This window comes from Arachis ipaensis, chromosome B2, assembly GCF_059453495.1.
Source record: "Arachis ipaensis isolate K30076 ecotype BB chromosome B2, ASM5945349v1, whole genome shotgun sequence".
Lineage (NCBI taxonomy): Eukaryota > Viridiplantae > Streptophyta > Magnoliopsida > Fabales > Fabaceae > Arachis > Arachis ipaensis.
In genome coordinates this window covers 108,457,865-108,483,078 of record NC_142437.1, presented here as the reverse complement: position 1 = coordinate 108,483,078, position 25,214 = coordinate 108,457,865, and the positions used below count along the sequence as shown (strand labels likewise).

At 35.3% G+C, this 25,214-nt stretch overlaps 2 protein-coding genes across 2 annotated transcripts; one reads left to right on the top strand and one right to left on the bottom strand.

Moving 5' to 3' along the window:
- The first annotated feature begins 3,118 nt into the window (after window positions 1–3,118).
- LOC148575171 (uncharacterized) lies at window positions 3,119–12,359 on the top strand. The gene is made up of 3 exons (XM_088506087.1): window positions 3,119–3,362; window positions 3,492–3,646; window positions 11,910–12,359. Exons 1-3 carry the CDS (start codon window positions 3,119–3,121, stop codon window positions 12,357–12,359), a joined length of 849 nt encoding a protein of 282 aa, XP_088362213.1.
- Window positions 12,360–15,040: 2,681 nt separating this feature from the next.
- On the bottom strand, window positions 15,041–17,405 carry LOC148575170 (uncharacterized). Its single transcript, XM_088506085.1, has 2 exons — window positions 16,218–17,405; window positions 15,041–16,048 (listed from the first exon to the last, which is right to left on the bottom strand). The coding sequence occupies exons 1-2, from the start codon at window positions 17,403–17,405 to the stop codon at window positions 15,041–15,043; spliced, it is 2,196 nt and encodes a 731-aa protein (XP_088362211.1).
- Between the last annotated feature and the right edge of the window lie 7,809 nt (window positions 17,406–25,214).

Below are 25,214 nucleotides of genomic sequence, written 5' to 3'. Positions count from 1 at the left end.
AATTAGTTAATATTAATTAAAAAACTGAATTCTCAGTTCAATTCATATAAAAAAATTAGTAATTAACATAAAATCATTTCCTATTAATTTATTTCAATAACGACGGAAATAACATGTTATGTAAATATTTTAACCTGTTACGTTATTATTTAACATAACAAACTAACCACCGTACCATAAGAGCTGGAAGTTAATTCTTAATTGTCTTCTCATTTCTCAACAAGTAGAACTTACTTGCTCTATATTACATGAACTTACAAAATAACGTAAGATCTATCTCATTTTTCATTATTTCCAAAGTTTCAATATCTCCATAAGATTGAAAGCCGAATCTCTCTCGTTACAAAATTTTAGGGAATGCAACTTTCCATGTCTTTCAAAGATTGTTTTTCATGGAGTCAGTAATTGTCCACTATGGGGGTGTCATTATGCTCTTTATGGGATATTTTGTAGTCTTCCCATTTGGAGAATATTTTTCATTACTCAATGGATTATTATATATACAAGACGAAACTTAAATTTTTAATATTTATTTTAAGTGGATTAATGAACTAATCACCCAATCAATTTAAATTGATTTATATTAAAAAAATTTTGTTAACTTTTTTTTTTCTTGAAAACCTTTGTTTTGAGAGTTTGATATATAACTCCTTTGACACAATTATATTGCAAATAAAGTCATTTAGAAATGAGAAAGTGCAGAGAATCAAACTAATATTAGTCAATTTTAGAATTTATTTTATAATTTAAGATTTAGGAATTAAGAATTTATGATTTAAGATATAGATTAAAATTAATAAAATAATTAAAAAATAATAATTGATGTTTACTGAAAAAAATTAATTATCTCATTACTGTTTGGAAATAGCATGTTACTGCCAAATGTACCTCCAATTACAGTAATAAAAATTCACTGCACATTAAGCAATTGAGTGATACATTAATCAAACGGAATATGCTGCATTGCAACCATGGAGACTGTAGCATATATGCTACCTTAGAGTCATACGCCATCATTCATGTATGTGCCTGTTTTGGTGCAAGTTTAGGGTCTTCCAGAAAAAAATTATACTATCTCTATGGATCCAGAACTGGGTGCAAAAGTTGGCAGTGCATGGTATTGGATGTTAGTATGTTTCATATTAATGATCGTAAAAGGAAGGAAAATAATATCAAGTGTAGAACCTCTCTCGATGATTTTTACGTTGAGAGAATATTAATTTTTAATTAGTTAATATTAGTTAAATTTTATTCTTAATTAATTATCTTAAATTTTTTTTTGAGAGTTTGGGATTTAGAGTTTAAAATTTAGGGTTTTAAATTTGGGATTTAAGGTCTAAAATTTATTTAAAATTTAAGATAAAAATATATAATTCTAAAAAATTAATTGATATTAATTGAAAAAAATTAGACTCTCTAACTAATTAATTAAACTCATTTGAATTTATTTAATTTTGAGTTTAACTAAAGTAATTTTTTTAGCTAATATTAGCCATTATTTTTATTGAAATTATTTTTTAACCAATGCAATAACACGCTAAAATAATCTATTCTTAAGGAAAAAGAATATTTATATTAACAATACTTTTAATATGATGACACTAATTTCAATTGGCTTGTGCAATTTTTTTGTTGTTGTTTCTTTTGAAACTTCAGTATGATTTTCGAAAAGCTATTAGGACTTCTTTTTTAAATCTTTGGGATTTATGGCTAGTTTCATGAAATTATTATTATTGTTGTTGTTGTTGTTGTTCCCGTGTGAAAGTGGACTCCGAAGTATAGCTCGTTTTGCTGACGCTTGAACTGGCTTTTTTTGGAGTAAAGGGTGTGGAACGTCGTCTTCGAGTGGTTTGTTATTTGGGTTAGGTTAGTTATTCGTATCTTTGTTGCAAATTTGACGGGTCCATGGTTTGTTATTATTATCCGCATTTGTTGGGATGGTGGTAGTCTGAGTAGAGAGTTTGTTAGAGAAGGTATCTGCCAGTTATACCAGATTCCGAGATATATGCAGTTTGTGGACGAATGGTTGAGTAACGGAACATAACCCCCAAACTTGACCTGTTTTTCAAAACCGAGGTGTAACAGGTCGAGCTTTAATGTATAGCTCGAAGATGGGTATAGAGGCATCCCCCAAGGTCGAGTTGTTTTTCCTTGGGTATTTTGAAAAAATGTGTCAAGGTTGTGTTTTTGGCAGTAATTTAATTGGGAATTTTGATGAAAGAGAAATTTTCGGATAATGTGTTAGGCGTTTTAATGCTTTATTGAGAATAGGGACAGTCTTGAATCAGGAGCGTTGATTTGTGGACTGGTATGCAGAATCAATGGTTGTGGTATATTTTGGAGTTGTGGTTTTCTTACCTGAAGATCTGGTTAGTGGGCTAGTGGATTTACTTGGACCTTTGGTTTACTACTGTGTTTTTTACTTTTTCCTTGCGTTTTCTGAAGATGAACAAAAAAGGTTAGTTCTTTATGATTTTCTTCGTATTTTCTTCTCTTCTATTGCTGTTTGGTATTCTGCTGATGGATAAGGAAAAAGGTGTGGTAGTTGAGAAAAAGGGTTAAGGGTAAGAAGAAGAAAGGGGTGGTGGATGATGCTGACAAAATCGTCGAAGAGATTTTTGTTTGGGATCCCGTAAATCCCTATGGGTGGATTTCTGAGTCGGTAAAAAGTTGGGCGTCCGTGTTTGATGATGAACGTAGCATGTCGCAGTTGGGTTCGCCATCTTCTTGGGTTAGAGAGGGTAGTGGCATAAGCCTTAGGTTTCTGACATGCAATGCTGCTGACCGCATTTTTCATCGTGGTGAGGGGTTCGAATATTTTTATATGTACAGTGCTGTATTTGTAGAGTTGGGGGTTAGGTTTCCTTTCTCTGAGTTTGAGTGTGGCATTTTAATGCAACTAAAGTGTGCTCCGTCACAATTGCATCCTAACTCTTGGGCGTTTGTTAGAGCGTTCGAAATTTGAATGAGTGTTTTAGAAATTGAGCCATCCTTAGAGGTGTATTTTGCGCTGTTTCAATGTAAGGGCGTGAAAAGGGGGTGTTGGTTGAACCTTGCCAGCGCCCCTGGGCGTGCTATTTTTAGCTTATATCGATCATCGTTTAAAGGATTCAAGTCCATGTCCCTGAAAGTTGGCGTAGTTGAAAGTGATTTTCCATGGTATGTTGATCATTGTTTGCTGGAAAAGTTTCCCTTGTTCTGGGTTCTGCGGCCTAGGCAAATTCTAGGTATGGATAGGATGGAGTATAGGAATGAAATGATTATTGAGTTCTTGGTAAATCATATATCATCGTCTTCTCTGCTTTCTATTGTGGATATCCTTGAACTTGAATTTGATAGAGATGCTTTGTCTGAATATATAGGTAAATAATCTGGTTTCTTTTGTGTTTTTGTATACTTGTGTTGTTGTTTGTTTTCTGACGAGAAAGCTCCCAAGATGACATCTAGTAGTTTGCGGGCTTTCTTCCGGTCAAAGAATGTTGAGAGATAAGGCTCGAGCAGTCAGGTTGCTGCTGAGGTGGGTGCCGAAGTGAATCAGGGCTCCCTGGTTAAGAAGGTTAGCTATAAAAGGAAGAAAGTGGAGAGGAAAGAGAAAGACACTGATGGGGCCGAGGATAAGCTCGGTGGAAAAGGTATTGATTTAGAACAGATTAAAATATTTACTGAAAATCAAAGGGCTTTACATGGTTATAGGGGAAGTGAAGACTTGACATCTGTCTGGGGTGAACACTTTCCTTACCCTGTTGTTGCTGATGAGCATGCTCAAAGTCCTTCTGATGTGAAGCTTATCCATGATGTTGGTGATGTTGGCGTTGCTCAGTACTTGCAGGTATTTGATAAACTCCATATTTAGGGTTTATCTTGTGCTTGATTTAGGGAATTTTATGACCTTTTTTACCTACATTTATTCAATGAAATAGCATGGTTTCATGATTGTCTCCTAACTTGTGCTTAAGTGTGAAAACATGCTTTCTAGGCCTCTAATTGATTAATTTGAATTCACCTTTGATTCCACTAGATGCCTTGATGTGTGTGTTCGTAATTTCAGGTTGAAAAGGCTAGGAATGGATCAAAGAAATGGAGAGAAAAGCATGCAAAGTGGAGAAATAATGGAAAATCAAGGATTGGTAGAAATTCACTCAATGCGCACGCGCACGCGTGAAATGACGAGGTCGAAAGGTGACGCGTACGCGCACATGACGCGTACGTGTGGGTGGAAAATTGTCAAGTGACGCACACGCGCACTATACGCGTACGTGTCGATGTCCGCACATGACCCACTTAAAGTGAATCCGCTGGGGGCGATTTCTGGGCTTCTCAGGCCCAATTCCAACTCACTTCTGATGCTATTTAACCCAAGGAATGAAGAGGAATCAACATACTTAGACACTTAGAGTTTAGTTTAGTTTTAATTTAAGTTTTGGGAGGGAAAGTTAGTTTTAGAGAGAGAAGCTCTCACTTCTCTCTAGGATTAGGATTAGGATTAGGTTTAGTTCAATAATCTTAGATCTAGGTTTTAATTCATGCTTTCGTCTTTTTCTATCTCTCAATTCTTTGTTGTTACATTCATCATTCCTCTATTCTTTTGTTGTAATTTCCTTTATGTTGTTTCTATATTTTGTTGTAGATTTACTCTTGTTCCTTTTCTTCTCTTTCAATTCAATTTGAGGTAATTTATAATAATGGTGTTTCTTTTGATTGTTGTTGTTAGTTCCTTGCAATTGAGTAGTGTAGATTTACTTTCCTTGCAATTTTACTATGCTTTCCTTTTATGCCTTCCAAGTGTTTGATGAAATGCTTGGAAGGATGTTAGAGTAGATTTTAGTGCTCTTGGCTTGGGAAGGTAACTTAGGAACTCTTGAGTTACTAATGTCCAAGTGATTGATGATTGGGAGCCATTGACTATAGTTCTCACTAATTCAATTAGTGGAGAGTTAGGACTTATGGACTTGGATTGATATAGCTCATTTGACTTTTCTTTACTAGTTAGAGGATGATTTAATGGGATTGATCCTTGCCAATTCTCATGTTGTGGTTAGTGATAAGGATAGAGATCCTTGACCACCGAACCTTGCCAAGACCGTTTGTCATTTACATTTCCATTGTCATTTACTTCCTTGCCAATTCTCATGTTGTGGTTAGTGATAAGAATAGAGATCCTTGACCACCAAACTTTGCTAAGACCTTTTTAGCCATTAGTTTACTTCCTTTGCAATTTACATTTCATGTCTCTTATCTCAAAACCCCAAAACACACCTCATAACCAATAACAAGACACTTTATTGCAATTCCTAGAGAGAACGACCCGAGGTTCCAATACTACGGTTTATAATTTTAGGGTTTGTTTTAGTGACAAACAATCTTTTGTATGAAAGGATTATTGTTTGGTTTAGAAACTATACTTGCAACGAGACTTCAATTGTGAATTCTAAATCGTCAAAAATCAAATCATCAAAATGGCGCCGTTGCTGGGGAATTGCAATGGTGTTGTGTTATTGGTTATTGTATATATGTGAATATTGTGAATAGGTTTGCCTTTTGCTTCTTCATTAGTTCTTGCTAGTTTTAGGATTTAATTTTCTTACTTCTTATTTGATTTTGCTTTCATTTTCTCTTGCTATCATGAATTCTCACTTTGGCTATGAGTTTGGTTCTAACTATGTTGTAGGAAATGGGAGCTACAATGAAGATGTGTATCAAGGATGGGACAATCAATGGTGGGAGGAGCCATATGCATATGATCAATTTTCATGGCAACAACCTCCACCAATAGACTATGAACAAGAGCCATTCTATGATACACACCAATCAAATGGCTATGGTGAATCTCTTTGTGACTTTCGAGAACCACCACCATATGCCTACGAATCATATCCTCAACATGAACCTCAACCATACTCACAAGCCTCTTTCCACCAAACACCTCCATATGACCTTGACCCATATCCACCATACCAACCACCTTTTGAACCATATGAGCCATACATGGAACCACCATGCTAATATCAATACTCCCAAGAACCACCTCAATATACACCACCATACCCTTACCAAGAAGAACCACCTTCCTATTATGAACCCCTTCTCCAAGACAATGAACCCTCTTATCCACTCCAATTCCCAATGGATGAAATCTTTGGCCTTATACTTCAAGGGCAAGGAGAAATGCAAAGGGAGACACTATAATTTGTGGCCACCTTGACCGAGGTCGTATGCCGATTAGCCTCCCAATGCTTGAGCACTCAAAGCACTCCCATGATAACATGTGGAGAATTAATTGAAAAGCATAGCATGAAGGAGAGATTGGAAACTCCGGTGGAAAATGAGGGATGTTATTTTATGTTAGAGCAATTGGAGGAGCCTATGATCATTGAAGAAATTGAAGAAGTGGTTGAAGACCTAGGAGACGCGAAACCTCCTTGGAAACCTAAAGTTGAAGAAGACCTCTCCAAGAAGACCGAATTTGATATTGAGGAGGAGAGTGCACAACCTCCAAAATAATTTTTGAATGAAGAATTGGAGGGAATGAAGCAAGAATTGAGTTCCCTTGGTGACGAAGATCATGCATCAAACCTACTCGGTGGTGAATCCTTTGCAAATGAAGAACCTTCTCCCAATGAAATAGAAAGCAATGTGGAGGTAGATTTTTCTCTTCCTCCCATTTATGATTTGAGTGATGGAGAAGAGTTAGATGAAATTGACGAACAAAGGATTGAAAGTGAAGTAGTTTGTAAAGAGGTGGAGATTGATAAAGAAGACCACAAGGGAGTAGAGCTTGTAAGGATATTGGAGGCACCTCTCCCCAAGCCATCACCATCCATTCTCTCATTCAAGTGGGTAAACCTCCTATCTCTAAGCTTCATTATCCCACTTGAATATGGTTTGCTTAAGATGGATGGTCAACTTAGAAATATATGTGGCTTTAAGAGCAAGAGGGAGATGGTTAATGGCTGGCATTGTGAGGGTTGGTATAGAGCTAGATCGCTTGGGTCTAGGAGGATGTTTGGTCGCTTACATGAGAATTCTAAAGTCATGCCACCTAGATGGACTAATAATGATCAACTTCAAGACGGGTGTGAAAATAAAGTGTGGGATCCCGGATCGCACAAGAAGAATCAATTTTGGGAGCCGCAAGCTTGTGAAGAACTCCATCAACACTTGGTGCAACAAATAAGGAATCTTGGGGCACAATGGAGGACCAAGCATTAGTGGATGTTCAAAGATAGCTTTAAGCACAAGCCACCTTGAGAAGAGCTCCCCATAAGTCCAACTTAAGGACAATAAACAAAAGTGCTAGGTGGGAGACACCCCACCATAGTAAAATCTTTTCATTTTCTCTTTTGTAAATATTGGTAGAATTAGTTTAAATTCAAGTTTTAATTGATTTGTTGAGTTTAGTTGATAGTTTAACATGTTAACTAAGGTTTTATGGTATTTTGGTAGCTGTTTGGAGGTTTAGAATGCTTGGATTGGTGCAAAAACATAGAAAATTTTTGAAAAACAGAGCACCATCCATGCGTACGCGCACCTCACGTGCACGCGTGCACCAAGCATTTTCGCCAATCCACGCACACGCGCCATGTGCGCGTACGCGTAATCCCACCTCCCAGCCATTTTTCAGAGAGTTTCGCCCACACTGCGCCAACGTTATGCCTGAAGCACAAATCGACCCGCACGGACGCGTTCCTTCTCTGGTTTTCCATGCATGCGTATGCGTGACCTGCGCATACGCGTCGCGTCCATTGCACCACCATCTGCGCGCACGCGCCATGTGCGTGTATGCGTGGATGCCCTTCCTTCACTACATTTCTTTTCTTCTCATCTTTCCATTTCCTTCCTTCTCCTTTCTTCTTCCCTTCTCCTGCCACTCATCCAACACTTCCTAACACCATTGATAACCATTTATTTTAGTTAGTTAATTAGTTAGTTAGTTAGTTGGTTATTTAGTTTTAGTTTAGTTTTCATTTCATTTTCTCTTTTTCATCATAAGTGTTAGATTATTGATTTTGTTTACTGTACATTGCTGCTTCCTATTGCCTAAATGCTATTTTAGCATGAATGTTTTTAGATGTTCATTGTTGGATTCCTTGATTGAGGTCTTATTTTGCTACTTGGTTTTGAGTTTTTCATGCTTACTTTTTATGAACACCAAGTGATGAGAATTGCCCTCAAGCTTGTAACTCTTCTTGAATTGCATGATTTGGCCACCATGTGATTTGAATCTTATTCCTTGATTAGGAAATTTCTTGATGGATGTTGTGCATTTATCTTCATGCATTGTGCTTCTTGATCATATACATCCATATGTGTTAGCTTGAATGCTCTCATGCTTATTTAATGCTTGTTTTACCTTACGAGCTTACTTAGAGCATTTCAAGCACATTAGGATGAGTGAAGTGCATTCTTCTTTGTGACATCATTTTTATGCAAGTGTGTGTTCAAGACCGCATGCATCTTAGAATTCACACACCTATCTTTCGTTAATGTCACACTAATTCACTCACTCAATTCTGGTGATTTACCTCATTCCAACAATGTATGCTTCCGTGCTTTTATGTTTTCTTATCTTATGGTGTTATTTTCTATTTTTCATGATCGATGCACCATAAGCAAAAATGGAAGCGGGACAAAGAATACGCAGCAACCAGTTGACCTACCAGCTGAAGGCAGCAATTTCGGAGAGTCGCCGTAACTCCTTGCTCATCTTTGAGTGCACCGAGGACGGTGCAAACTTTTAAGTGTGGAGAGGTCGTCCGACCAATCGACGATTTTGGGTGACAAATTTCTAATCTCAATACTCTCGCATTTTATTTTAGGTCTTTTAGGATTTTTGTTACATTTCCTTAATTTTTGCATGAATATACATAATAAGCTTAGTCAAAATAATAAGAGTTCGCAAGAAATTTTTCTATGAGGCACCTCAATTGATTTGAGTGAAAACTTTTCATAGAACTTGCTTGAATTATATATATTGTGGATCATGTTTTTGGGCTAAGAACACAAGCTTGTGAGATTTGAGCCTAATGGTATGGTTACATCTTATAACCACTTATTTTCCTTCTTGTGTGCATTATTCTCTTTCTATGATTGTAATCTTTGATTTGTTTAATTCTTTATGTCCATTATTTTGTGTATTCATGCACTTATATGATTGAGGCCATCATTTCATTTAGCTCACTTACCCAAATAGCCTTACCTTTTATCTTCCATTGTTAGCCAATTTGAGCCTACAATTAACCCGCTTTGTTCTTAATTTAGCACATTACAAGCCTTAAAGCGAAAAACAATAAATGTCCTTTATTGGAATCTTTGATTAGCTTAGGCTAGTGAGTGTGTGTATCATTCAAGTGTGGGAAACTTAGGACATTGGTTGGGAAAAGGGTGTTTTTGTTTTGTATTTCTATATTGGGAATTGGGTACATGCTCATGTGTTAATTAAATGTAAAACCATATGCATTGATACTTTTGTATATACTTTATTGCAAAAAGAAAAAAAATGATGATGAGAAAACAAAAAGAAATATATATATATATATATATATATATATATATATATATATATATATATATATATATATATATGTAGATATCAAAAGAAAAAAAGAAAAAAAATAGAAAGAAAAGAAAAAGAAAAAGAGAAACAATAAAAAGGGGACAAAATGTCCCAAAGTAAAGTTCAATAAGAATCAATGCATAAGTGTTGTGAAATGAAAAGAAAAATGCATGAGTATGTTAAAAAGTAAAGAATGGGTAGTTAGGTTAGAACTTAATTGTATAGGTTGTCATAGGTTAGGTGGGAAGTTTAAGCTTATCAAAGATTCAATTTTCTAGCCCACTTAATCAAATATGCATCCTACCTTGACCCTAGCCCCATTACAACCTATAAAAAGACCTCATGATAATTGTATATATGCATGAAATAAATGTTGATTGTTAGAAGAAAAACAAATCTTGGAAAGCATGATTAGGGGAGAATTGAGTGAATCAACCCTAAACACTTGAGCGAATAGAGTGCAAACACATCCGGTGAGGGTTCGATTGCTCAATTACATGTCTCCACCTATGATCATCACTTTTCATGCAAGTTTGCAAAATATTTAATAGCTCGATCCAATTGTGGGTTAGACTTGCTAGTCCTTAGCCCTTGTGCATATATGCTTCTTGGGAATTGATTTATTTTGACCAAGTAATTGCATTTATTTATATAGTTGCATATAGGTAGATTGCATCTAGTTAGTTTACATTGAATAAATGTTGATACCCTTTGCTCTCTCTTGGCTTAAGCATGAGGGCATGCTTGGTTTAAGTGTGGGGAGGTTGATAAACCCCATATTTAGGATTTATCTTGTGCTTGATTTAGGGGATTTTATGACCTTTTACCCACATTTATTCAATGAAATAGCATGGTTTCATGATTGTCTCCTAACTTGTGCTTAAGTGTGAAAACATGCTTTCTAGGCCTCTAATTGATTAATTTGAATTCACCTTTGATTCCACTAGATGCCTTGATGTGTGTGTTAGTGATTTCAGGTTGAAAAGGCTAGGAATGGATCAAACGAATGGAGAGAAAAGCATGCAAAGTAGAGAAATCATGGAAAATCAAGGATTAGGAGAAATTCACTCCACGCGCACGCGCAGCAGACGCGCACGCGTGAAATGACGAGGTCGCAAGGCGACGCGTATGCGCACATGACACGTACGCGTGGGTGGAAAATTGTCAAGCGACGCACACGCGCACTGTACGCGTACGCGTCGATGTCCGCACATGACCCACTTAAAGTGAATCCGCTGGGGGCGATTTCTGGGCTTTCGAGGCCCAATTCCAACTCACTTCTGATGCTATTTAACCCAAGGAATGAAGAGGAATCAACATACTTAGACACTTAGAGTTTAGTTTAGTTTTAGTTTAAGTTTTGGGAGGGAAAGTTAGTTTTAGACAGAGAAGCTCTCACTTCTCTCTAGGATTAGGATTAGGTTTAGTTCAATAATCTTAGATCTAGGTTTTAATTCATGCTTTCATCTTCTTCTATCTCTCAATTCTTTGTTGTTACATTCATCATTCCTCTATTCTTTTGTTATAATTTCCTTTATGTTGTTTCTATATTTTGTTATAGATCTACTCTTGTTCATTCTCTTCTCTTTCAATTCAATTTGAGGTAATTTATAATAATTGTGTTTCTTTTGATTGTTGTTGTTAGTTCCTTGCAATTGAGTAGTGTAGATTTACTTTCCTTGCAATTTTACTATGCTTTCCTTTTATGCCTTCCAAGTGTTTGATGAAATGCTTGGAAGGATGTTAGAGTAGATTTTAGTGCTCTTGGCTTGGGAAGGTAACTTAGGAACTCTTGAGTTACTAATGTCCAAGTGATTGATGATTGGGAGCCATTGACTCTAGTTATCACCAATTCAATTAGTGGAGAGTTAGGACTTATGGACTTGGATTGATATAGCTCATTTGACTTTCCTTTACTAGTTAGAGGATGATTTAATGGGATTGATCCTTGCCAATTCTCATGTTGTGGTTAGTGATAAGGATAGAGATCCTTGACTACCGAACCTTGCCATGACCATTTGTCATTTACATTTCCATTGTCATTTACTTTTCTTGTTTCTTATTCTAAAAACCCCAAAACATACATCATAACCAATAACAAGAACACTTTATCGCAAATCCTAGGGAGAACGACCCGAGGTCCAATACTTCACTTTATAATTTTAGAGGTTTGTTTCAGTGACAAACAATCTTTTGTATGAAAGGATTATTGTTTGGTTTAGAAACTATACTTGCAACGAGAATTCATTTGCGAATTCTAAACCATCAAAAATTCATTCGTCAGTATTCTCGATTATTTCTGTGTTTTAGCTTCCTTTTGTGTTGTTTGCTTGATTGGGATTGTTTCTATGTTATTCAGGTACTGGGAGTTTGTTTGATGTGTATTGGTCGGACTCAGGAGCTTAAACATGCTCAAGACTCGTTTGATAAAGCTTCCATGACTCAGCTGATACAGGAGAATGTGGAGAAGTCAAGCAAGCTGCGTGATGCTCTTGACTTGGTCAATTCGTTGCATGAGAGGTTGACGACTTGTGAGAATTCTGAGAAGGAATTAAAGGAAAAGAATATGTCCCTTGAAACTAGACTTGTGGTGCTTGGCGTAGAGAAAAAACAGGCTGAGACTGAGAAGGAAGATCACGGTTTGGAGATGTTTTCGGTTGGGTTTGAGAGGGCTGTTGATCAAGCGAGGCTTCTGGCGCCTGCTGCTGACTTGTTGAAGATGGATCCTTGTAAGGTAGTTGTTGGTGATGAGTTGGTGGAGGACAAGGATGGTGTTGAGGGTGAGGGTGAAAACCCTGATGTTTAAATTGTAATGGATTAGTTTGATTTTGTACTTTGTCTGTTCTTGTACTTTTTGAACAATTTGCATTTTGGTTCTGTGCATTTTCAACGCTTGTTTGGATACTTTTGAACATGTTAGTATAATATTTCCTCGTATGAGGATTTGTTTTGGTATAAGCTTGCGTGGTTTTGTTCATATTTGTATGATATGTTAGGGTTTTGGTGGAGTGTTGCGCTGTTTGATTTAGTCTTCCGTCTTTGGCAATGTTGGTAGAGTTGTGAAATGATATATACTGTTTTGACTTTGTAGCCATTTGGCTTTGTTTATTTTGGACTGTTGGCTTTTACCCAAAGGGGTTTTGGTAACGTTATAACTTGGTTTCATGATCACGTTTGATTTCTTTTTTGTTTTTTGTTTTTATTTTATTTTTTTTTATTTTTGAAGGATGTGTTTGAGTACATCAAAGAGTCAGTATTGTTTGTTCGAAGTAGTCACGCAAGTGGAAGATAGTTGTTTATTTAGATTGTAGTATAATGCATTGGAAAAATTCGGGGTGGTGTGCCTCATTAAAATCTCTCCAGCAAAACCCTCCTTAGGGATAAAATCTGGTAGTAGGAAAAAGAGTGCATCACCGTGTCCGACTTATACGTTAGCTAAAGTACATTTTCAGGGATGATGTGTTCCAGGTGTTTGGTAGGATAGTTCCGTCGAGCTTTTGTATTTTGTATGCTCCTTTACCGATATCTTCTGGATTCGAAAGGGGCCTTCCCAGTTAGCGCTTAGCTTGCCATGTCCTTGTGGCTTTCGTATGTCTTCAACTTTCCTGAGAACGAGATCCCCTTCCGTGAAAGTCATCGGCTTGAGTTTCTTATTGTATTTCCGAGCTATAGCCCGCTTGGTTGCTAGTTGATGTAATGCTGATTTGTCGCGTTCCTCTTCTACGAGGTCGAGCTCAGCCTTTCTATTTTCGATGTTGTTGCTCTCATTTATGTTTGTAGTTCTGGTGTTTTGTAGAGATGCCTCAGTGGGTATCATGGCATCGCATCCATAGACCAGCCTGAAGGGGATTTCCCTTGTTGATGATTGTTCTGTTGTGTTATAGCTCCATAGTACTTCAGGAATAAGCTCGGCCCATTCTCCTTTTGAGTCGTCGAGCTTCTTTTAAAGGCCCTGCAAAATGATCTTATTGGCAGCTTTGGCTAAACCGTTAGTTTGTGGATGTTCGACAGAAGAGAATTGTTGAACTATTTTGAAGTTTTGTAAGAAATTTGTGAACTTTTGATCTATAAATTGTCCACCGTTATCGGTAATAATGAATTGAGAAATACCAAACTGGCATAGTATGTTTTTCCATACGAAAGAAATCATTTTTTCGGAAGTGATTTTTGCCAATGGTGTAGTCTCTATCCATTTTGTAAAGTGATATATGGCGACAATTAAAAATTTAAACTGGCCTGGAGCAGGTGGAAACGGTCCGAGGATATCTAGCCCCCATTTGTTGAACGGCCACCATATCTCGGATGTATGTAACTGCTCGGCTGGGTTATGAATGATTGGTGCATGACGTTGGCAGTGATCGCAATGTTTAACTTTATGCATGCAGTCTTATTGTAACGTCGGCCAGTAGTAACCGGCTGGGAGGATTTTGGCAGCTAAACTTCGGCCACCGATGTGTGTACCACAGACTCCTTCATAGACTTCATCTATTGCTAGCTTGGCTTCTGCCGTGCTTAAGCATCTTAGGAGAGGTCTTGTGAATCCTCTTTTGTATAATTCGATTCCGAGCATTGTGTAGAAACTTGCTCTTCGTTTGAACTTTCGTTGATTTTGGATGTTGTTGGGGATGTTACCTGTTTGCAAGTAAGTTATGAAGGGTGATCTCCAGTCATCTTCCTGCGAAATACTCGAAATTGATGTTAGCATAACATTAGGCTCTTCGAGTGTTAGTTGAGATAAGATAGGTGTTGCAGTTTGACTTCTTCTTGTTGCTAATTTTAAAAGAATATCTGCTCTATCATTTTGTTCTTGAGGTATGTGGGATATATTAAACTTTTGAAAATTACTGACGAGGTTATTAACGATGGTGTTGTATTTTTCTAATAATGGGTCTTTTACCTGGAAATTACCTGTTACCTGTTGTACCACAAGGAGGGAGTCGCATTTGATTAATCTTCCTGCTAGTTCAGGCTTCGTCAGTATTTATCTTAAGGGTTGTTCGGTTCTGACCACAATGGTATGGCTTTGGAAGTAGTGTCGTAAGCGTCTGGCTGTTTTCACAAGAGCTAGATCCAGCTTTTCTATTTTCGGGTATCGAACCTCAGCGTTCTGGAGGAATTTGCTGACGAAGTATACCAGGTGTTATTGCTTTCCTGTTTCTGTTACTAAAACAGAACTAGTGGCATGGTTAGTTATAGATAAATAGAGATAGAGTGGTTTACCAGCCTCTGGGGTTTGGAGGATTGGAGGTGCTGAAAGTATGGCTTTGAGCTTGGTGAAAGCGATTTTGCATTCTTCGGTCCAATTGAACTATTCTTGTTTCCTTAGACTTTTGAAAAAATGATGTGATCGGTGGGCTATACGAGGCAGGAACCTGGCCAATGCTGCAAGTCATCCTGTTAGTTATTGTACTTCCTTGACTGTTGTTGGGCTCCTCATGCTTAGAATTGCTTGGCATTTTTCGGAATTTGCTTCAATGCCTCGGCAAGTTAGCATGAAGCCGAAGAATTTTTCGCTTTGTACTCTAAAGGCACATTTTCTGGGTTGAGCTTCATGTTGTACCTTCGAAGTTGTTGGAATATCTCTGTTAGATCGTTGACGTGGTTTGTTGTATGTGTTGATTTTGCCACCATGTCATCGACATAGACCTCGATGTTCCGCCCGATTTGATTTATGAAGATTTTGTCCATGAGCCTTTGGTAAGTAGCACCTGCATTTTTGAGTCTAAACGGCATAAACTTATAACAAAAATTGCCATTATCAGTAATAAAAGTAGTCTTATCTTGGTCAGCCTGATGCATTAAGATTTGGTTATAGCCGGAATAGGCATCCATAAAACTTAGACATTGAGAACCAGAGGAACTATCAACGAGTTTGTCAATGCATGGGAGGGGGTATGCGTCCATTGGACAGGCCTTGTTGAGGTTTGTATAGTCCACACACATCCTCCACTTACCATTGTTTTTCTTTACCATTAATACCACGTTGGCCAGCCAGGTGGAGTATCTGAGCTCCTTGATGAAACCAGTGTTGAGTAGTTTTTGGGTCTCCTCTAGGGAGGCCGCCCTTTTGTCAATGCCGAGATGTCTTTTTTTTTTAGCTATAGGCCAGATTGATGGGTTGATGGCTAACTTGTGACAGATGACGTTGGGATCTATCCCTGGCATATCTGCTGGGGTCCATGCGAACAGATCAACGTTTTGTCTTAATATCCCGGCTACCTGGTTTTGTTCATCATTTCCTAGTGCGTTGCCGAGGTATGTGTATTTTCCTTCCTCGGTTGTTAACTGAATTTTAGTGAGGTCATCTGTTGGCATCGGCCTTTCTTGATAGTTAGTTCTGGGATCCAGATCGGCCAGGGGAGGTAGTTGATCCGAGTTATATACTGCTTGGACATATTGCTGTTCGGGTTGCTTTGACTGTTCATTTTTCAGGCTGGCGTTATAGCACTGTCTGGCCTCTTTCTGGTCTCTGTGGATAGTAATAACTTTGTTATCCTGTGAAAGGAACTTAACACACAAATTCACAGTAGAAACAATAGCATTGAATGTATTCAAGGATGGTCTGCCTAGATTGATATTATAAGGGCTTTTGCAATCCACGACAAGGTACTGCATATCTATTGTTTTATCCTCAAATGGAGACACACTCACCTGAGAAACATACCAGTTCTCCTGATGAGGGTTGGAGGTTCTTGTTACTCAGTTTCATTTTTTGGAATGTTGAATAGAACAGCACGTCCACGCTGCTTCCTGGATCCATCAGGATTTTCTTTACCAGTGGTTCTCCGACCTGTGCTTTGATGACGACTGGGTCGTCCAGGTTTTGATCATTTGCCTTATAGTCTTTTGGGATGAAGGAAATTTCTGGCTTGTCCCTGTTGATAGGTTGGGATGGAGTTGATTCTGTCATCGTCATCATAGCTCGGTATGACCTTTTTCTTGCCGAGCTTGTACATCCGCAACCTGCAAAACCACCAGAAATGCAATTTATTATTCTGTGTGGTGGATTGATATCACTATCTACCTTCTTCCCTTTGTCTCGAAAATTGTCAGTTGTTTTGGATTGCTGGCCGAGGTCTTCTGTGTTCCACTTTCGTCCTCGGCTGCCAATATATTTGTCCAACAGTCCCTGGCGGGCCAGCTTCTCGAGGATATCTTTTGCTATTATGCAGTCATCTGTGGTGTGGCCGTACTTTTGGTGGAAAGCGCAATACTTGGATTTGTCAACGTGTCGTTGGTCTTGGTATGTGACGGCCCTGTTTGGTGGTTTGATGAGCTTCGAGTGCAGGATGTCCTTTATAATGTCCTCTCTTTTTGCATTAAAAGGGGTGTAGCTGTCGAATTTGGGTGTTAGTCTGAACAATCTTTGATCTGTTCTGATAGCTGAGTGCCTGTTTCGTCTTTCCTCTTCCCTGTTTAGGGCGGTTTTTTCGGCCCTTCGCAGTGCTCGGAATTCTTCAATTTCGATCTGAGTTGTTGCTTTTTCTCGGAATTCGGCCAGGGTTTTTGGCTTTGCTATGACTATAGATTCTTGGAATTTCCCTGGGTGAAGACCACTTTTTAGGGCATGGAGGTGGACTTCGGGGTTTAAATTGGGTATCTCGTTGGTTGCTTCGGCGAATCTGGTCATGTAGTCTTTCAGGCTTTCGTTCGGTCCTTGTTTGATGGTGCTCAAGTAATCAGAATTGTGGACGTATATTTTGGATGCAGCGAAGTGGTTGACGAACTGGTCGGCTAGCTCATCAAAATTTGAGATGGAACCTTCGGGTAGGTTGGAGAACCAGATTAAGGCGGCTCCATCCAGGAAGGTTGGGAAGGTTCGGCATAGAATCAGATTGGATTCTTTGTTCATGAAATCATGGCGTGGAATTTGGTGACGTAGACGTTTGGGTCTCCTATTCCTTGGTAGGGTTTTAGGGTTGAAGGTAGGGTGAAGTTTTTGAGCATGTCAAAGCTCATAACTTCTTTTGTGAAGGGGTTGGTTCTTTTGGTGGCTGTTTTTGTGGTCTTAGGGATGGTGTGTTTAGTTTTCCGAGGTGTGTTCGTCATCGTTGTCCTTGCTTTCCGTGTTTCTGTGTTCTCCCCCTTTGTTGTGGTCTTGTTGTCTTTGGCGCAGGAGCTCAGCCATTCTTTGATTCTCGGCTCTGAGGGCCTCATTGATTGCCAGGAGCTCGGGCTGGTTGGTGTTTGAAGGAACGTGGTTGTGCTCATCCGCCATGCGCCGTAACCTACAAAAGAGAGTATACTGATATATGAAATAAAAAGTTGTGGGGTTAGAATAAAATCGGGCCCCATGGTGGGCGCTAAATGTTCCCGTGTGAAAGTGGACTCCGAGGTATAGCTCGTTCTGCTGACGCTTGAACTGGCTTTCCTTGGAGTAAAGGGTGTGGAACGTCGTCTTCTCGTGGGGAGGCGGCGTTGGATACTTGCAAAGGGACTCCAACGCTCAAGTAAGTATGAGTGTGAGAAAGTTCAGAGTGGAATTAGAATAAATTGCGTACCTTTAGATTATTAGCTCACCAGTATATATAACGAGTTGTTCGAGTGGTTTGTTATTTGGGTTAGGTTAGTTATTCGTATCTTTGTTGCAAGTTTGACGGGGTCCATGGTTTGTTATTATCCGCATTTGTTAGGATGGTGATAGTCTGAGTAGAGAGTTTGTTAGAGAAGGTATCGGCCAGTTATACCAGATTTCGAGATATATGCGGTTTGTGGGCCAATGATTGAGTAACAGAACAATTATTATTATTATTATTATTATTATTATTATTATTATTAGTAGATAATTCTCTAATTAAATATATAGACTTTGTTATCATATTATGATGAATTTAATTTTATTATTCTGATGGTGTAAAAGAGTTTTAGTTTTATATATACATTTAATTACGTTAATTTATGTCAATAAAAATAATTATTTTTAATAATTAACGTATGAATAGTTATTTAAACGAACGGATGTGATTGAATGATAGTATAAAATAGTTTGAATTGTCAGTACATTAAAATTAATTTATTAATTAAATTATAAAAATTTAATTATATCATTTTTTATTTAATAAAAAATTTTTTAAATGTATATAAAAAATGTTTCCTTTTTTCTCAAATAAGTGTCTCTTTTTTAAGGGTTATTCAAAAATTAAGGTATTTAAACAATTCTTCTATCTAAAATTCTAAATGCATTAATTATTAATAAATCTAAAAAGTAAAAGACATTTTTTTAAAAAAAAGGATAGATGAATAGTAACATTTAAGATACTAAACTAGTGAACTCCACCCAAACCAACTCACTTTAAATGGGTTGGATTGATTAGGGTTGAAAGAAAGAAATTGCAAAAGTCACCCAATCCAACCTAGCTGCTAATTAAATGAATAGGTTTAGTAGGACAAAAAAATTCCACCCAACATGCTAACATAACATCCTTATTATGTCCAACAGTGAAAAATACAAGAATTGAAATGAGAGTTTTTCGAAAATTCAAAATAAATTAGGTGTTGACACAATGTGAGAGAATTCGGGTGGTACACAAACTTTTTTTTTAACAGGAAATTTTCCTTTTCCGTCTTTTTTGCATTGTAATAATATATTAATTAAAGATAATATCATGAAGCAGTTCTAGCTAATGATGGTGGCAATCGGATATATATGATTTCGCTCAACTAGTTGATTTGAAAGGGAAAAAAAATGTTTAACTATATATAGATGTCATCGCTTGTTTGCTATAACTTTTAAAGAAATTAAATGTCACTTGTTACGAATTATACACTTGTATCTTAATTATTGCAGTGTTTATATATAATAATCACATCAAGTTTTTGACTTTTATGGGCGAAATAATATTGCTGTGATGATGAAAGTGAACTGTCTTCCGTGATTGTTATAGCACAATTACGCTCACCAAGTTAATTATTAGTTTAGCACAACAGAGTTTCAATGAAATTATTTGAAAGTTTGTGGAAATATCTTTGGATTGACGAGGGATATCTAATTGTTGGAAAAATCTGAAGTTCAGATAAAAATCTATCTTACAGTAAAAACACCTAATGTAATTTTTTTATAATTTGTGTAATTGAATAGTCAATATTAAAAATACTCTAAAATCTAAATAGCAAATATAATAATAGAAATTAACATATTAGATACTTAAATTTTTATTATGAAAAAAATTTTCAAAAGAAAAACAAAAATTTATGGAATCTAGTTTAATAAAATTTTTTATTATCAAAATAATGGATATATATAATCAGTTTTTTTAATAACATTAAAAACTCAACCATCAACAAAATACATCATTAAAATTGATGAATTGACATAAATCTTACACAAAATAAATATTTTAAGTTAGACAAAAAATAATAAAAAAATAATACAACTAACAAATTATATTTTAATATTCATCTCTATACTCAAATTCCATAAAAAATAGAATAAACATACCAATTTAATATGATCAAAATAGCACTATTTTCTTTTTCATTTTTCTTCTCTTTGTCGATGTTCTTCTCCTCTACCTCTCTATTTCTTTTCTTTTTCTTGTTTGGAATGCACTCTTTCTCTCCTACTTTTCTTTCAGCTTATAATAACTTTTTTTTTTATATTTATTTTCATTTAATTTGTGGACTATATTTGAGTTAGAAATCCACCCACACTACTTAATATGCTAATAAGTGGTAAGCAAATATAAAAATTAATCGTAAGAACTTCAATAATTATCATGACAAGAATGAACGATTTTAAATGTGTAAGTATATAGAATCAAAATTATGGTTCAATTCTTAGATTGGACCTTTTTACTAAAGGCATGTCAGCTCATAAATAACAGATGCAATTTAGATATGAGAAATGTTAGTTGTTTTTTAATTTTTAGTCTTTAGTAAACTTTTTTGAGAATTTATTATTATTTAATTAATTTAAATACATACTTTTAAGTATTAATTTTAGAGATTGAATAAAAAATAATATTTAAAACATATTTAATTACACTGTTTAAATATATTCACATAGAATTTTGGATAAATTTCATATAAGCCTATTCGAATTATTTTCTCTATTAGGATCCCTCTCAAAACATTTTAAATAAAAGTTTAACACACACTTAAGATATGCGATCCAATAATTCTAATCATTATATCTATTAGACCTAATTTGATCAACGAAGTCTTTTGCAGATACATCTCTATTATAATAAAAATGCTAACCTGGACTGGAAAGATGCCCCGCAAATTTGTGTCTCAATCCTACAAATCTATATTCCACAATTATAAGACGTAATCCTAAAGTCAATTCCGGACAAAAGTGCTTTTGGATTCATAAATGACATAACTGTTAAACTAAGATGAATATTATTTAACAAACTGAAACTAAAACTAAACTAGTAAATAACTAAAACTGATGATAATTGATGAATATAGAATCTAACCATCTAAGCATGACACGGCTTTTCCCCTTCTTTTTTGCATTGAAAAGTGATATGAAAAAGTGACGAGAAAAAAGAAATTTTACCTTCAAAATGGTCGAATACAGAGTACATAACCTTCTTTTAATAAGTTAGCAGTGGTTCTTTGGTTCATATTCAGTCAATCTTTGTTGAAAAAGTGAAGAGAAAAAGGAAAACGACAATAATTAAATTAAACTATTGAAATGATTCTTTTTTTTCTAAGATCTTTTAAGGTGATGCCCTTCTAAGTTTACAACGAAGCATAGATCATGGGTTGTAGGAAAAGGGAAAGTAGTAAGAATGATTTAAGTATTAGGACAAATACATAGAGATTATGAAAAATAGTCAACAATTAATAATTATAGATTCTGAATTTGTAATTTTATTATTTTAAATATATAACTCTATTTTTTGTATTTGTAAAATTTTCATTTGTTGATTGAATTTTATTATTTTTTTCGAACGAGACCGATTCTATTATATAAATATCATATTAGCACGAAAAATCCTACTTGTTACATTTATAACAAAAGTTTAATTTTGATACACTGATAAAAATATTCCACTTGGAAAATAAAAATGAAAAAAATAAAATACTTTTTATAAAATATTCCACTTGGAAAATAAAAATGAAAAAAATAAAATAAAATACTTTTTTTTGTCATAAAAATACATCTTCAATCCAATATTTGAACTGGAATTTTTTTTTTTTAATTGGACCTACTCTATAAGTGCAAATGTGCAATAATGCCCAAACACGAAAGTGGCCACGGGAAATGCTCACAGCACTTCAAAGTTAAAACATTATTCTTTTTTTACCAAAAAAAAAAAGGAAAAATATGGAGAGCGAATGAAATATTTGTATAATGCGCACAATGGAGGTTTAGGGAGTATTAGAGTTACCTTTTTCCATCAGCGTAAGCTTCTGGGATGAGTGATATCATGACATAGTATTAGAGCTCTAAATCCTAAAGGTCAAGAGTTTGATCCTTGGTGAACTCCAAAATCAGCTTAACTTTTTTGGGATGAGTGGTTTATGATATGAGATGTATTATCCTTAGTACCCGAATGATTATTCTCAATATTATGGGTGATGTTCATTTTGTAACTCGTATAGTCCATTATACACATTGTACAAATAAGCCATTGGCTCCCTAGCAGGACTAAAAAAAAAACATTATTCTTTTGAGTCATTGGCGGATGCTACAGGGCTAGAACCATTGTACGTTGACTGATACTAGAATGCAGTAGAAGCAAAATTTATCAATAAAAAGTGGATGAGTCCTGCTAGTGGTGTTCACCAAGGATCAAACTCTTAACCTTTTGAATCTAGAGCACTGATACCATATTATGATACCACTCATCCTAAAAGTTTCAACTGATAGGAAAAGATAAACCTCTATTGTACACATTGTACAAATATTTCATTGGTTCCCTATACTTTCTCAAAATGGATTGATTTAGTGGGATTAATATGAATATAATTACTATTATTTTAGTATTGGACTTTTTTTGTGTGTATATAGACCTGTTTCTTATTTTGGTTTGCAAAATTACGAAGATGATGAGCATGTGTGGCTCGAGTGTTATCACGAGTGTTATCAGGGTCTTATTTTAGATGAGTTTAAAAAGAATAAAATTAAAATGAACAGGATTAAGATAATGCTCTATTTGAAAAAATTTAGATAACTATAAAACTAATTAATGAAGATTTTCATTTCTAAACAAAAAAGAAATTATTATTATTATTATTATTATTATTATTATTATTATTATTATTATTATTATTAGTTTTTGGTTTAAATTTAAAGGGTTAAGGCACTACAAAAAAAATTTTAAATAGCGAACAGTTTTTGTGACCAATAAAATCAATTGCTGACGGATTTTACGACCAGTCGGCTCTTTCTAGAACCAAAAAGAAGTTAGTCGCTACTAGGGGTGCATATGATCCGGCCCGGTCTGAAGGTCTGAAGGTCTGGCCCGGTCCCGAATACTTTAGGGGCTAATTTTGTGTGATTTCATCGGGTTTAGGATTGGGTAAGGGTCTCAAAAATAGACTCGGTCATTATTTCGGGTCGGGTCTGGGCCATAACTCTGGTCACCCGAAGTCGGCCTGGTGGTCCGGTCATCATACACAATTAATATTTTGTGTTATTAGTAATGGATCATGACTATTCTTATGTGGAATTTAAGTATTGTAAACCTTAATATTTTGTGTTATTAGTCATTATAAGACTATAAGTTAATGTTTTATATTTAGAATGCATAAGACTTTAGACTAATGCATAATATTGTGTTATTTCTATTGATTTAAATATTTGGTATTATTAGACAATATTAGTATTGATTGTGGTTTTGCTTTAGTATTGATTGTGGTTATGCTTTAATTTTGAAGAAGGGTTGGTTCTTGTTATATTTTTCTAAGTGAATTTTACCATGTTAAATAATGGTTGGAGTCTTGAAAATTTGGATATTTTTATATGCTAGCTTACAAGAAGGTATCAACGTAATCTAATGTTAACGGCCCGGTTTTTACCTGGTTTTCACCCAGTATAATTGTGGCCCGAAAGTGTATTGGTTTCATTGGGTCTAGGGTCGAATTCGAGTCTAATAAATAGACTCGATGTATATTTCAGACCGAATCTGAATCACATCAAACCCGGTTTCATCCGGTCTATGTGCACCCCTAGTCGCTACTTGACACTGTATATTTGTGCCCCGTATCATTAGAAAGAAAACAAGAGTATTATTTAACTAGTATCATTGTTTTGCCTTTGCATGAGAATGGCTACTATAAATCTGTGATATGCCTGTTATAACATGCTATTAATGAAAATTGATAAAGTATATGAATTTGTTGTGTTATTGGTAGAAAATTATTTAATTTTTTAATTTATTTGTAGGTAATACGTACATATATTAATTATAATTACAAATTACACTATTTTAAATTAAATAATTTATACAGTGGTAATCTCATTTATTGTTATAAATGCTAAATTGAATAAGTCATAATTACTTTTGATTTGAAATTAAATGAGAATAAAATCAGATATTATCTTTTGGATTTTAGATATATTATCTTTTGAATTTTAGATACTATTTTTATTTAAATTTTAGGGTTTAATGAGTGTCATGCTCAAATATAAATAGTGCCTTCAAGGTTTCGGTCCCTAATATACCAAACCCGCCCCAGCAACTCTTTTCCCATTAGAGAAGTTGCAATTCATCCGCCTATAAATACAGAAGGTTTTGGTTGAGAAAGATCGAAAGAACCACAAGATCCAAACTCTTCCAATCATGATTCATGTTTATGAATTCAGGTACGCTTCCGCATTCAAGTATTTTCTTTCTTAATGATTTAACATGGATAATCTTTGGGTTAAGAAATTCTGTGAAAATTCCAACAAATGGTATTAGAGCCATCTATGATTAAATCATTAAGAAATTATAATGATTGATTCTAATCTTAATGGATCAAAAATTTTTTGGCACATGAATTTGTTGCACAGTTATAATCACGTTTTTTTAAGGTTCGAAAAAGACGCCAATAAGATTTAATTCTTCTTGTGATTTAAATATTTATTTAATTGTTACATAAGAAAACTAGTAACAATTTGGATTATTATACCCACCTATTTTATAAAGATATTATTTTGAAATAAATTGATTGAACATTATGCTGCCAAAGTAACCTCTTTTGTGAAAATTGATTTATTTAAAGCTTTAGGAATATGTTGATATATAATTCATGCGAATATTGGTCAGCCTAAAGGAAGGTCTATATTTGGCCGAATTACATACACATATTGATGCTAAATACATGTTTGGATAGCTAATTAAGAATAAAGTAATGCTTATTATTTATGCAAACAATAATCGACCAAGTTTAAATAATAAGCATTGCACACTTTTGTTTATTTTCTATTAATTATGCGATTAATAATCGGCTCAAAGGATGGTTATTATTTGGCCAATTAATAGAAAATATATGCGGTAATAAATAGGTTGCGAAGTTCAAGTTTCCATGTGCGCATTCAGTCGGTACAAAGAAAGGCTTAATGAGTGACAGGAATTTTGATAATATTTGATTACTGCAATGAGAGTATCACTTACAGTTAATTTTTCTATCCAAAGATTAAAAATTAATGTTGTTCTAGATATCTCAATATAAATTTTTTTCCATTATTTAACTAATGTTTACTGCATGTTTTTTGTTCTAA